We start from the raw sequence: 13,208 nt of genomic DNA on the forward strand, positions 1-13,208 counted from the left end.
GAAGGAAACCAGTATGGGTGTAGTAAATCAAGAGAAAAACAGAGATTTACGTGGAGTGATGAGAGAAAGAAGATTCAAGTTAGTCATGAGAGAAAGTTAATCTTAGACTGAAATTTCCAACGTTTACATACCCATGCATAGTAGTCTCATTGTCATGCTGTCGAAAGAGGGCGCAGACATGTCTGTGATGGTCGAGCTCACAGACATGACACGCATATGAACAACTGAAGTCAGTTCTGAGTACCGTAATTTTTGGCGACACCCGAGACTAAACATAAAACTGTGGGCGACAGTACACTTTGTGCGTACACACGTTTGTGGAGCGATAAAGATCAGAATTTTCGGATAATAGCACACAGGGGATGACTGAAAATACTTTAAAGTTTTCGTTGCATAAGGATTTTCATATCGCAGTAAGAGATCATTAGCACATGTTTTCAATCTAGTTCTAAGCTCTTTTTCCTAGAACCAAAAAATCAGGTTTGTGTGCAATTCTTTAATTGGTAATTATTTCTGTTGTTTCAAAATGTTTGCAGTTTGGTCAGAAATAATGACTACATTAATACAAGAAAAAAGAGTAAATGCGCCACGTAAGAAGGCGAGGGACCCGGTAGAGGCAAGGAGATGAAAGGTGAGCAAAGAAATATTTATTGGAAGTTCAAGTTTCATTTGGTGAGACTCTCACGTCTTCTGAATGTTTCATGATTATTGTATACATAATTACACTTTGTAGCAATTATTATCTGTCCACTTTGTTAAATGAACTTAACTACATTGTTGTCGAATTATTCCCTTTTAATACTAAAAATCCCCGTTGATAATGATTTATGTTAAATTAAGCTAAAATCGAGCAGGTTTTGAAGCGTGCTGTGACAACTGAAATAGCTTCTGGTTTGATTTTGCTTTATTTTGGCAGCTTCATTTTTGAAGAACATTTTTGAAAGTGATGATTGCAAAACTTTTTCTGAATAAATTCTGTATATACGGTACATCCACTGAACCACATCTTTAAAGGTCCCAAAACTTCATAATAACGTTTTCAAAGTCATTAAAAAATAACCTTTTCAGGTAAAGTATTCCCATATGTTATTTTTTTAAGCTTTCACAATTCCTTTTGCTAAGATCCACAATTTTATCCACCACAGTATTATGTATTATGAATTTAAAATTAGCACTTTTGATTGAGCAAAAGTTTTTATTAACCTTTGCTGGGAACAGTGATTAACTTAGGGTTGACCAATGCTTATGTAAAAATGTTGGATCAACTTTCTCTTCAACTTTCACATTAGCCTACTCTAGATGATCACTCTTGTTTTTCACACACATAAAATCGTCAATGTAAACTTAGCAAAATTTGTGCTCAGCCTAGAAGACCAGAGTTAGAAATTCAAGGAAGTGGTCTAAAGACAACCGTTTTATTCAATTGAAGTCCCTTGTTTGTCTAAATTAAGAACCAACTAAAACAGTTGACGACCAGTCTGGGACATGAAGTTTATGTACTACGAAATCAAAAGCACTGCTTTGGCTACTAATGTTACTCATTAGAGGACCTTGGGCTAAGCGACAGGCAATTTCAAATCATGAGTTCATATCTTTTTAGTGTTGGACTATCAGCTTTCCTCTCCAGAGGGCGTAAATTCATCCCAAACCAAAGGACAAATAGGAAACTCTGTCATAAATGACACTTGTTAACGAGTAATTCATACTGAAACACAAGCGATTTTGAGTACCTGGGAAATAGTGGAAATTTAGCAAAAACATACTCTTTCCCAAACCATAAGGGATAAAACCATGAAATTCCTCTTCCATTTTTATAGTACTGCATGTGCAAATAAATAAAGTGCCTATTTAGTTGTTCCTGAAAAAAAAAGAAACTTGAGACAAACTCTTATCCAATTAGGTACCAGGTATTTTTCGCACGATATGCACGAGTCGCATGCTGTTTCAATATGATAATAATGCTGCTCAAAATGGGTAAATGCCAGGAAGAAGAAATAATTCTAAAATGTTCATTTTCATATTGCCAAAAAGGAATCCCTCGTGGGACTTCCAAAGTTTGCCCGTAAATTTAAACGTAGTTCAAAGATCTTTCTAAAATTGATTAAGTCAGGTCTTTCTCCTTATGCTTCTTTATTTATACATATTCCCTCGTGTCTAGGAAGGAAATAAATATATACAAAGTTATTAGGCTATACCAGCCAACATGAGCCGGAGTACAGCCGTTGATGGCCGCATCTGGGGGTTCCGCCGCAAACACCAATATGCGAGCGGTATCAGGCTTGGCACACCGCCCCAGAGACCGATGAAATACAGCACCAGACCCATCTGGAAAACATCACTCAGTTGGGTCTGTGGTGCTGCATCCTCCACCAGCTCTGGGGCGATGTGCACGTGATAGCGCCGCCATCGCGCCTTCTGTGCTGAGGTGAGGTGGTGTACCCGAGGATGGCTCGCCAGGGTACACAACCCCACGTCATCACTCCCTCCTTTAGATCCTATATCGATAAAAATGTGTACTGAGATATTGCTGAGAGACAAAATAATCTTTTTCAAATTATTTTTTTCATAATTGACAAGAGCGAAGGTATTGAATTTACCCAATTGTTTGCAAAGAAGGCGCATTCGGCTGGGATGTCGTCACCGGTGATTGCTGGCCTGTGATACCGTAAGGAGACGGTGACAAGGGAGTTTGATTGCCAGGTGAGACCGGCGCAATAGATGAGGTGGACCCAGCCGATAAGGCAGCAGAAGCGTTGGGAGAGTTGGATGGCAATGTGCTGTAGGGATCCGACAAAAAACCAAAGTATATTATCTGTGATAGTCTTTGGGTGAATTACTAAATTACAGTTACTGAATTTATAAGCTGATACCCAGAAATCCCTCAATTATAACAAATGGTTTGATGATTGAAGTTGATTGCCGGAAAGACTTTTGGAACATACCCATTTCCTGGGGGAAAGTGCCCGTGGGGCAGTGATGTCGTGGGAGGTGACTTCGAGCTGGTGGAACCGTGAGTCATCGGTGTTGGAGCTTGGTGGCCCGTTACCGGTGCTGATGAGTTGGAACGGGTTGATATGGGCGGAGTTGCAGATCTTGCTAGCAAACCCCTGAAGGAACAAAAACATATATATTCATCTCTTGTCTTTGTTTAAATTCCTGAATTACAATAAATGGATTGATGACTGAGAGGTGATTGCCCAAAAAACCTTTTGAACATACCTATTTCCTGGGGAAGAGTGCCCACGGGGAAGTGATGACGCGGCAGTTGACTGCCGGCCACTGGAACACTGGGGCATTGATGGTGGAGCTTGGTAGCTCTGCACCGGTGTCCACGAGGCGGAGTAATTTGGTAAGGGGGCAAGTGATGAGATTGGCAACAAACCCCTGCAGAAACAAACCCCAAAAATGCGTTTTATGTGTCGTAGTCTTTGCTTGGTTTACTGAATTACAACCACGCACTGATAATGTAAGACCTTGCTCAAAAACATCTCCTTCAACGTACCTCTTTGCTTGGGAGCCATATCCTTTGGGCAGTGACGCTGATTCAGACGGTCGTCGGCCTGCAGTATGGATGGACGGAGGGGGAGACTTTTGGGGTGGCGCTGGAAGCAGTCGGATAGACTCACTTTGTCCAGGATCTTTAGGCGACTTTGACAGGGAAGCGCTAATGGTAGAAACGAATAAGGTTATCTGAGACACGGTAGCCTGGTGTACGTTCACTTCAAACTGTTGCTATAAAGTATGCAGACTTATGCTCATTAAGTCCCGGTAAAGGGTCAAATCATCTTCTCTTAATGTCGTAATGATTTCCTTAATTTCCATGCAGTTATATTTTAATATAATGCTAAATTCTTTCCATGCACTCTTACCCATTTCCTTGTATTGGGCGGATCTTTGGGCAGCTCCAATGCTGAGGAATATAAAAAAGTAGAAATGTTAGGGAAATGGAGATAAACATCTGTAGCTGTTGTGGTTGAACAAAGCTGAAAGAATTCATATTACTAGCATTTGATATAATCAGTCCCAGTAATCGCGCTCTAATCCTATAATTAATGGGACGTGGCTATCGGTTAAGCTATATCGAGTAAATCGAGTTTACTCTAGATTGTAGTCACTCACTGGACATTTCCTTGAGGGTAGTCCACAATCCACACACGTCTCACTGTCTGAGTAACGATCACTCTGTAGCCCAGCCTGATGGGAAATCCGAACAGTTTCAACAGATTATAACAGTTTGACACAGAAAGCGTTTTTATTTCTAATAGAATCTGAAGTCTGTGAAGTAATCAGTAAATAAACTACCGTGTTTATGATACTTCGACCGGCATTTACTCTCGATTCAGTTTTTGCATCATTGAAATAGGATTTAATATTTCTGAAAACATTGGTAAATGTTGCTTTGGATGTTGTTGACTCGACAGTTGTCATATCAATCCCTACTTTGATGATGGCATTTCTTAACGAGTGGAAGAAACTACAGACCTTGCAAATTCAATCTTGATGCAGAATATTGAAGAGAGCCTACTTACGGGTAAACCGCAATCCACGCATGTCTCCTCCGGTCCGTGATGTCGTAACATCAAACTAATATCCATGATTCCCTACAAGGGGTTGCCGAAAAGCAAGAGCAATGATACGCGTGTCCTCAAGGGGAACAAGTAACCTACATTGGGCTACTCAAAGCTGGAAAGCCTGAAGCGTGAAGCATCGTTCTTTTGGAATAAATTCTGATTTACATAACCCCTAAATTAGGCATTTTTTGTGATCAGACTATTACGTCCAAGGTTTGGGACGTCTCTCCTGAGATACTTCTTTTATTTTTCATGGCATTGAACAAATCTGGAAATGTAACTTATTCGAACAAAGATACAACTTTGAAATCAGGCATAAGGGAAAAACATGCAAAATAGTGGTTGTGAAATTTTCAGTCTGTTGAGTAATTCTAAGAGAATGATATTGAAATTTTCCAAAACAAAACGGAAATGAGGTGAATAAGAATCATAGATTAGGTGGAACAAGACGGCAGCTTGATGAAAGTGAATTGGGAAAACGCAAATTATTTCTTGACCAATGAATTAAAATCTTTAAGATCTTTTAATTATTTTGTTTATAACCTCTTAAATAATTATTTAACCATAAAATAAAAGCCCTATTTCTAACTCTCAACATTATAAACCGGTTACAAAACATAGGCGCTGGATGATCAAAGAAATAATTATAAATATGAAGCAAAAACTCACTCGTTTCATTCCAAGGAGATACTTCCTGGTTTTCTGTCCTCTCGTAAGTCGCAAAACTAGCGAAATGAAGTGACTTGCAGATCAGAATTCTCGATAGAAAGCTGCAATAGCTTCAAGAGCGTCTGTTCTCACGTAAACCTGTGAGGGGTCTGATTTGTGTTACTACAACGCCAAACACAAACGCTTCCAGGAGAAAGCGCGCATTTCCCTGGTACCGTGCAACACATGCGCCAGTGTGACGTCACAGAACGAAGTGGAAACTTCGCGCTACTGACGATGTTGGCCTTGAGTGGTCAAATCAAATGGGGGCCAGTGTTAAAAATCCATTCCGGCGCATTATGTTATTATTAAGTGATCCCAGTTGTAAGTGTAAATGAAAATTAAATCCAATAATTCAATAATATCAGAAAAAGGTGAAATTCAATGAAAAAAGCTCTTTGTCTGAGCATAAATCGGTGACTTTTTTGTCTTTAATCCTTTCCCATAGCAACAGAGATAATCTGGAAGCTGGAGCATGTTTTCTATTACTTATAGATCTTCTTAACTTTAAGCTGAACTACGAGGGAAAATGGTCCGTATCTATTAAGATGCACATGTACCTTGAAAGGGGAATAGTATCTATTCATTATTTGACTATCAAAAGCTATTCCAAGTTGAATAAGAATGACAATGCTGTCAACAATTTAAAAAATAAATGTTCCTTCTCGAGTTTAAGGTATATATTTTCAAACCTCTCAGAGAACCATAATTTGAAGTGACTTGAAACTATTGCAGAGTATGGGCTAACACAAATCACATTTTATAATAATTCTTCTTGATCTCTAGACAAAATATACTGCCTATAGTCAGTTGACATTTACTGAAACACTCTTTAGCATGCAGTAATACGGGAAACAGGTTTCTACGCCTACATCAAGGAAAAATGGTATGCTGGTCGCAAAATAAAACATGTAGCACGTGACATGTTTTATTGTCTCTTGGGATGAAAAGGTCTCATATTACAGCGCTAAAACAGTCTTTGAATATTCAACCAGTCAGCAGTGGTACGTCCTTGCCCTTACTGGCCCACTCAGTTTGTTCCTTTTTTTCGAAATCAAAGACAACCAAGTTGGCCCCAAATAAGGATTATACTGACGTCAAGTAAAACCGATTGAAGAGATTCAAGTTATCCAAACGCATTAATTCATACAAATCACCATCATTACAGTCAACGTTGGGACAATATACAGTAATAATATACAGCTATAATGTATGCAGACACAGTTTCTCCCAAGGAAGCTGGAATTGTCTGATCTTTCCAAAATTTGCTTTACTCGCCTTGTAAATTTATTCAAAAGAGGTTTCACTCCATGCAGCAGGCTGTAAACATGTAGTTTATAGCTACAGTTTTGGATAAACATAAAACACCTACAGATATTGCAAAACTTAACAAAAAGGACAGGGCAGGGTAAGAGGGAAAAGGGGGAGAGGGGGACAAAAGATGCAGAAGATTTGTTATAAAATAAGTTACACATGCTTGTTATAAAATAGACAACTGAGGGTTTATCATTTTGGAGTGGCCCCTCTCTTCAATTTTGTTAGAGAGTCATGCGAATTTTTGCAGAGAAGTACCAAAAGGACTAATAAACATAGTGTATAGATAGTTCTGAAAATTAAGTGTGAGCACGCTTAGAAATGCTATATCCAAAGACGATACTCATAATAAACTAAACATCATACGATAAATATACAAAAAAAAATCATAAAATATTAAGGTTGCTTTCAAGCACGTCAAAATTCATGTATAGGAATTTGCGGCGCTGCATGCAATGAGCCCGTCCGGAATATAAAGAGGTGAGTGCCTAAATTGAAACATGTCGGAAGTCATCAGTCGACACATATTTTTGTGGGAATTGGACACGCCGTTCCCGGTTTTCACTGAGACACCTCAGCCCAAAATGCACGTTTTCTACTGACGTGCTCAAGGTGTGCGGACCTATACACTCGAGAGGTTATGAACTTCGTAATATCGCAACAGCAAAACCCTGTGTCGTACTTCATTTCAACTTCATAGCTGTAACTAAAATGTGAGTATTTTTAATGTATGCATACCTTCAAAGATATCAGGCATTTGACGGGTGATTTTTGGGGGGTGGGATCCGCTAACGACTGTGAGATGGCCTTCTTTGAGAATTAAAGGGCACACCCAATGGCCTCTATTTGATTCAACATGCATACTGTGCTTTTGTGTCTCAGTTAACCTTAAAAGTTTGTAGTAATAACCTCAGGGGTCTTTTGCTGCCTATTTAGTTTTTACGCTAATGATTATTTCCATATTCATGAGTAAAGCTGCGATAACTGTCCCAGAAAGAAGACCCGGATGCTAGGTTGGTTTGTGCACAAAAAAATGCTGCAGGGTTTGGAGTTGCGGGCTAAGTTTTCCTCCTGTTCTAGTTCTTCTTTTTAACCAGAAATCCACGCGTAGTTCCACGAGGTAGAGATTTAACAGCAAATTTAGGTTTGGGCCCACTATGTCATGTGGGTTGAGGCTGAGTTGAGCACAATCTTTTATCAGAGTTTCTCGATTTAAGAAAAGAAAAAAATTGAACAATGACGGGAAAGCAGAATTCTTTTGGTATTTCTGAATGAGCGGTATTTATTTTGTACGCACACATTATGTTGGGGTCTGCCAGACAGTCTGGCTTTGGCCTGGGAAAAGTCTAGGTGCAGCTCTCAACGGAGCGAATAGATGCAGTCACCATGTCTTGGGCTTTGTCTTAAATGGGGAAATTGCGGAGTTTGAAAAAAAAAGCCGACAACAGAGGACCATTTAGAGCATTACATTTGCATGTCGACATGTACCAAAAGCCCAGCATGTCTGCACGCAGAATCACAAAATAACATTGAGCATAATCAAGTTCACGTGCTTTGTCCTCGAAAAGGACCGGATCTTGCCGTTTTAACAAGAACCGGCTCTTTGCAAATATTCACCGTAAATTATGCCACTGCAGAAGCACTGTTCCTTAAACCAGAAAGCTTGAAGTTATTATGCATATTTTACTTTACATAGCCTATTCAGCAGAAGAGTATAATTACATATTCATTGTATTGAAGAATAAACACCACATTGCAATTTGCATTGTCATGTGTACTTAATGTGCGTAAAGGAGGAAGCCACTGAAAGAAGAGAAGTGAGTGGTTCTCCAACCATAAGCCTGCCCATGATATGTTAAATACACCGAGTCGCCTTGCTGCAGGAGCAGCACGGCGCTTGCAGAAACCTGATTGCCACCGCCAATGGTTTCGTGGCTTTCACCAGAGACGACTCCGTATGCGCTCTTTTTTAGATGAACCCAAACAGATTCTCTGAACCTTGAAGGCCTTAGCACAGAGAACGTGAAAAAGTAAGTACCCGGAACGGTACATGTGAACGTGCCAGTCTCTAGATCGAAGACGGTACCTGGGAGAAGCGTCTCTGTCTGGTCGAAGGGTAAGTGGGTGTCACTGTTGCTTGAGATAGCCGAGGGGGATATCCTGGTCACGGTGAATGCTACCCGGTGCGCAGAATCCCCACGCTCCCCCTTCCGACCTTTCGAACCAATCGCCCCTGCTCGTCCTTCTGAACCAGGTGGACCTCTCGGACCTGTCTCGCCGGGAAGGCCTATCCCGTCATCTCCCTTAGGCCCAGTGCTTCCAGGTGGTCCTTGCGCTCCGATAGGGCCAACAGGACCCATCCCACCCTTGTGACCTTTGACACCAGGTGCCCCAGTTGATCCAACCAATCCCGGTGGACCCATAGGTCCCATCTTACCCGGCAAACCTAAACCCTCGTCCCCTTTGGACCCAGGGTTTCCGGGCGCTCCCCTCTCGCCCACAGTGCCAATGGGCCCGATCTCACCCTTTTCACCTTTGACCCCTGGACCTCCCAGCTGACCTGGTAATCCAGGAATGCCGGGTATTCCAGATTGTCCCTGACAACACATAGGACACATTTGCGACCATTGACCATCACCGTCCTCAGGAACTGGCCCGGCAGTGGCAGCGCGAAGCTTCAAAGAGTTACTCAATAGGATGCTGATCGATAGGATGGTCGCAGACCAGATCTGCATCTGTAGAAAATTAATAAATAAATAAACACTAAATATACTATTGACCAGAATAAAGAGTACCTCAAAGAAACAGTTCATGTCTGGTGAATGTACACAACTGCCAAAGTTTAATATTTATGAGCTTGATTATTAAGTCTTTTGACAGAACGCTAAAAATCCCGCTCAGATTAAAAACTAATAGCAAAAGCGATCTTAATGGTATTTTCTGAAGAAAAAAATGAACCAAGCCAGAAAACCTGAGAGAAAATTATCATCAAAGTCGCATCCCTGTACCATTCCAATAACTCGCACACACTTCTTGCCGCCAAGGCCATTTGTGCGCATGCGTGCATAATTATGAAGTCATTAGTAAAAACTTCTATTTAGGAGGAGGGGGCCATCTCTGGGCGGCGCGGGGTGGGGGAAGTACTTATAAGTGGCGAACTCGTACAATATGAATGACGGAGGGAGGTCCACCCAGGGATAATTTCAAGCAAATTACTTATTTTCATTATGTTTTAGACTTTTTTCTTTTTAAAATAAAATAAAACGGGCAATGGTACACTTACCTTGATACACTCTCCTTTTAATATAGGATCGAACAGATCTTGCTGTGTATGACGCTCGTTTCAAGCTGAAAGAGCCAAGGAAACCAAAACACATAGACATCTGTAACAAATTTGAGTATGATAATTAACCCCAAATAACTCCAAAGAAAAGAGAGAATTAAATCTTCAAAAATTACAGCACTTTCGAAAACAGGAAAATGTAAAACAATGACAATCGAAAACTAAGATACAGACAAAAAATTATCGGTCGCTTATAGACGAATTTTGTGGTTATGCGCCCGCATGCACATCATGCAAATTCAAGATTAACAGACATATCTCCACTGGTCTGTTCTGTTGATGAACCATCTTGGTATTCCAACTACATATAGCGCATGCCCAAACTGAAGATACGTCACTCTGGAACGGCAGTACGTCCTATCTGTCCATCAGCGCAGCAATACGCCCCCTTAAACGCCTGCTTTGTTCGCAGGAGACCTTGCCTTTTTGCAATGGCGTAGGCCTACATTTAATTTGTGCCGGAAATTGAGGGGATCGGGAAAGGTGGGGCATGACGCGAACATTTTAAAAGGGGGGGGGACACCATATGACTCTATACAGAGGTCAGGGCTTACGATACTGATGTTCATCTGTTATAATGCATTAAGAATTCCATATTTACAGCTTTTAAAAATTGTTTTCCCATTTTCATTGATACTGAATGCATTTTCAATATCGCTGAAAAAAGAACACATGCCCCCATGACTGAACACAGCTAGGTCGACATTGTTAGCACTATGATGACATTTTAACTAGTGGGTGCTCGCCCACTCACGCGGCAATTTTTGAAAGGAGTCTTTAATTTACGACCGAACACCTGGACGTAAACAAAGTGCCAGAATTTCTTTCTAGTTCCCCACCGGTAGCAGAGCTAACTCCGAAAGAACTAAACCTTGAAACTGGTGGCGCTTGCACCTAATCACCTGCGGCGATGGAGATGCCAGACTTTACGTTTATCAAGCCTGTCCAACGTGACGGCGACTGCTGATGGGATTACATCATGGAGGTATACATTTACGTTTGATTAACTGCTTTTTAGCAAAGCTGGCCTGGTTATGCTGCCTCAAACGTAAGTTGATACACCCTGAGAGCACGGAGGAAGGAGTCTATGGTAAAAGTCATCACTTAGTGTTCATTTTGCGGTTTGACGGGCCCTCACACGAGGATTCGCACCAATATATGTCACGCATGAGTAGTACACTCTTGCTAATAAGGTAAGCCGGGGTTTCGTAACGCACGCGTAAGGATCTGCTCTTCACAATTTCTCTCTTTTTCTGAGATCGCGAAGAATATATTTTCTAGCACAGTCAACTAGAATCTAAATCGCACGCTAATTCCATTCTCTCGCTAGGTTTGCTAGCGGAAGGGTGTGCATTAAATTTCTTCAAGATACAAGAAAGGCGCCGATCAAATTGAATTTATGCATTCAAGCAAACCAGATGTGAAGAAAAAACAGTGTTGGCACTCACCAGGTGCTGCTGATATATCTCCGCCAATTGTTGGGATCCCGTCTAGATGCGAATGTGAATTTGTCAGTGGTCGTTCTGAAAAGGCCAGAAGCCGCTCGTGCCTTTATACCAGTGACTGGTTTCCTGAGCAGTGACCGAAAAAGCTGTCCTGAATTTGATTGGTCTCCAAGCGCTGTCATTCACACACACATCACCGACCGTGTTTCACAACGGTATAGGGCGGAAGTTATGTTGCTTCGACGTATGGCACACACAAATCGGGCCATAGACGCAACGAAACCCTGCATCACCAACAATTTGTAGTTATCAAGACTTACTGTCATTGGTGAGTGGTATGCCAATATTAATAATTCATTAAAAAACACGTGGTTTGTGCAAACCTGTCAATTACAGAGTAAAATGTAGTCACCTAACTACTGGGTGACTAGCTGTGATTGGTGGACAGAAAAATTACGTAGTAAGTCATGATTTTCGGGTCGTTTGGTCAGCTGAGCTATGCCACTGCACAAAAATATTCTGGGAAATGTTGGTAATTGTTCTTCGAAGTCTTTGGAGAAAAATGAATCTATACTATATGTATCATCACTGGTAAAAGTTCCCGTGGATCCACAACTAGCTTTTTGTCTTATTTCTTTGCACAGATTCTCGCTCCTTGATCTCTGCAAAAGTAAAATGACGGAGAAAACAGCGATAAACAGACGGGATAAAACCATAAGAATTACGAAACACCGACACACAACTCGCCTTTACGACACTTAAATGGCATTACGTTTGCAACTGCCGTGGCTTAAAACCAGTCGACTCTCACTCGACATCGTTAACAGTATCCACCTCTGCACGGTTTTGTTTACTTTGTAAAATGTGACACATGTACGTTCATTTTCCCCAGCATTCCCACTGGACTTGGAAAGAGACGTTTTTTTTTGGGGGGGGGAGGCAGGGTGTGCGCCCATCACCTCTGTCACAGCACTGACAATCATGTCAAAATAGGCCTTCGACTGAACTCCCAACTGCACGCACTGTAGTACAGTACCTCCAACTTCTTCCTGTTTCGGCATACCACATTAACTCTGAAATGCGCACGTACCGACAGTCGGACCAAGTTAGGAAATGTGTACTTGGTATTTCCTTCCTCCAGGCTCCCAGCACATCCTCCATGATCACAGTAGTTCAGCCACAAAGTAAGTGAACCATTTACTCAGAACAAATGTTTTGGGGGAGCCAGGAACGGGGTCTTATAGGCAACCTTTATGGCCTTTCGGAAAACGAACCTAAGGCTGTATATTTGGCACGTTTACCCATAACTTTGTAGTCCAAAAAACATTTCCTCATTACCACAAAATATGCTGTATACTAATGTAACTTTACGTGATCGAATAGTAATATAAATATGCAAACGTATTATCAGACAATGCCCAATAGAAAGATCATAAGCTACAGCTTTTCCTTACTATTTTAATCCATCTTTACAAATTCGTTCGGACGAGTAGAAGTCGAACTAATACTCATGGCTGCACCAGTGCTTCCCTGGAATGTTCGCCAGTGAGCAATTCACAGGTCTAGAGGCGTCATTTCACCCTCGAGGTGGGGACGAATGGTGCGTCAGTAACAAGAGTGGGCGGAGCGAGTCAACCACATGCTACAACACAAAAGGAGTTGTCAGGTCAGAATAGCTTACTGGAGAAGTAACAGTACAAGTCGTGCTACTATAACTATAAATTTTCGGCCGACAGACACGAACCACCCCTCTGGCCAGGCCAATTATATAATGCCAATGCCATCAGCATGAATCTCCAAAAAATTCTCAACAGTATGGGAAGGATC

The 13,208-nt window shown here is 41.3% G+C and overlaps 2 protein-coding genes across 3 annotated transcripts; both read right to left on the reverse strand.

Moving 5' to 3' along the window:
- Nucleotides 1–2,577: 2,577 nt before the first annotated feature.
- LOC147799209 (uncharacterized) lies at nt 2,578–5,498 on the reverse strand. The gene is made up of 8 exons (XM_087137134.1): nt 5,241–5,498; nt 4,530–4,601; nt 4,120–4,194; nt 3,870–3,910; nt 3,503–3,664; nt 3,220–3,384; nt 2,943–3,107; nt 2,578–2,777 (listed from the first exon to the last, which is right to left on the reverse strand). The coding sequence occupies exons 1-8, from the start codon at nt 5,247–5,249 to the stop codon at nt 2,594–2,596; spliced, it is 873 nt and encodes a 290-aa protein (XP_086993260.1). The 5' UTR covers nt 5,250–5,498; the 3' UTR covers nt 2,578–2,593.
- A 176-nt stretch (nt 5,499–5,674) lies between these two features.
- LOC110990074 (uncharacterized) lies at nt 5,675–13,067 on the reverse strand. 2 transcript variants are annotated; one of them, XM_087137131.1, is made up of 3 exons: nt 11,385–13,067; nt 9,877–9,941; nt 5,675–9,328 (listed from the first exon to the last, which is right to left on the reverse strand). In XM_087137131.1, the coding sequence occupies exon 3, from the start codon at nt 9,326–9,328 to the stop codon at nt 8,372–8,374; it is 957 nt and encodes a 318-aa protein (XP_086993257.1). In that variant the 5' UTR covers nt 9,877–9,941; nt 11,385–13,067; the 3' UTR covers nt 5,675–8,371. The 2 variants fall into 2 exon arrangements, with proteins under 2 accessions (XP_086993257.1, XP_086993259.1); XM_087137133.1 differs by having other exon boundaries at nt 9,877–9,976.
- Between the last annotated feature and the right edge of the window lie 141 nt (nt 13,068–13,208).

The sequence above is a fragment of the Acanthaster planci genome, linkage group LG05 (assembly GCF_054643075.1).
Source record: "Acanthaster planci isolate LZ-2023a linkage group LG05, COTS_SCS, whole genome shotgun sequence".
NCBI classification, from domain to species: domain Eukaryota; kingdom Metazoa; phylum Echinodermata; class Asteroidea; order Valvatida; family Acanthasteridae; genus Acanthaster; species Acanthaster planci.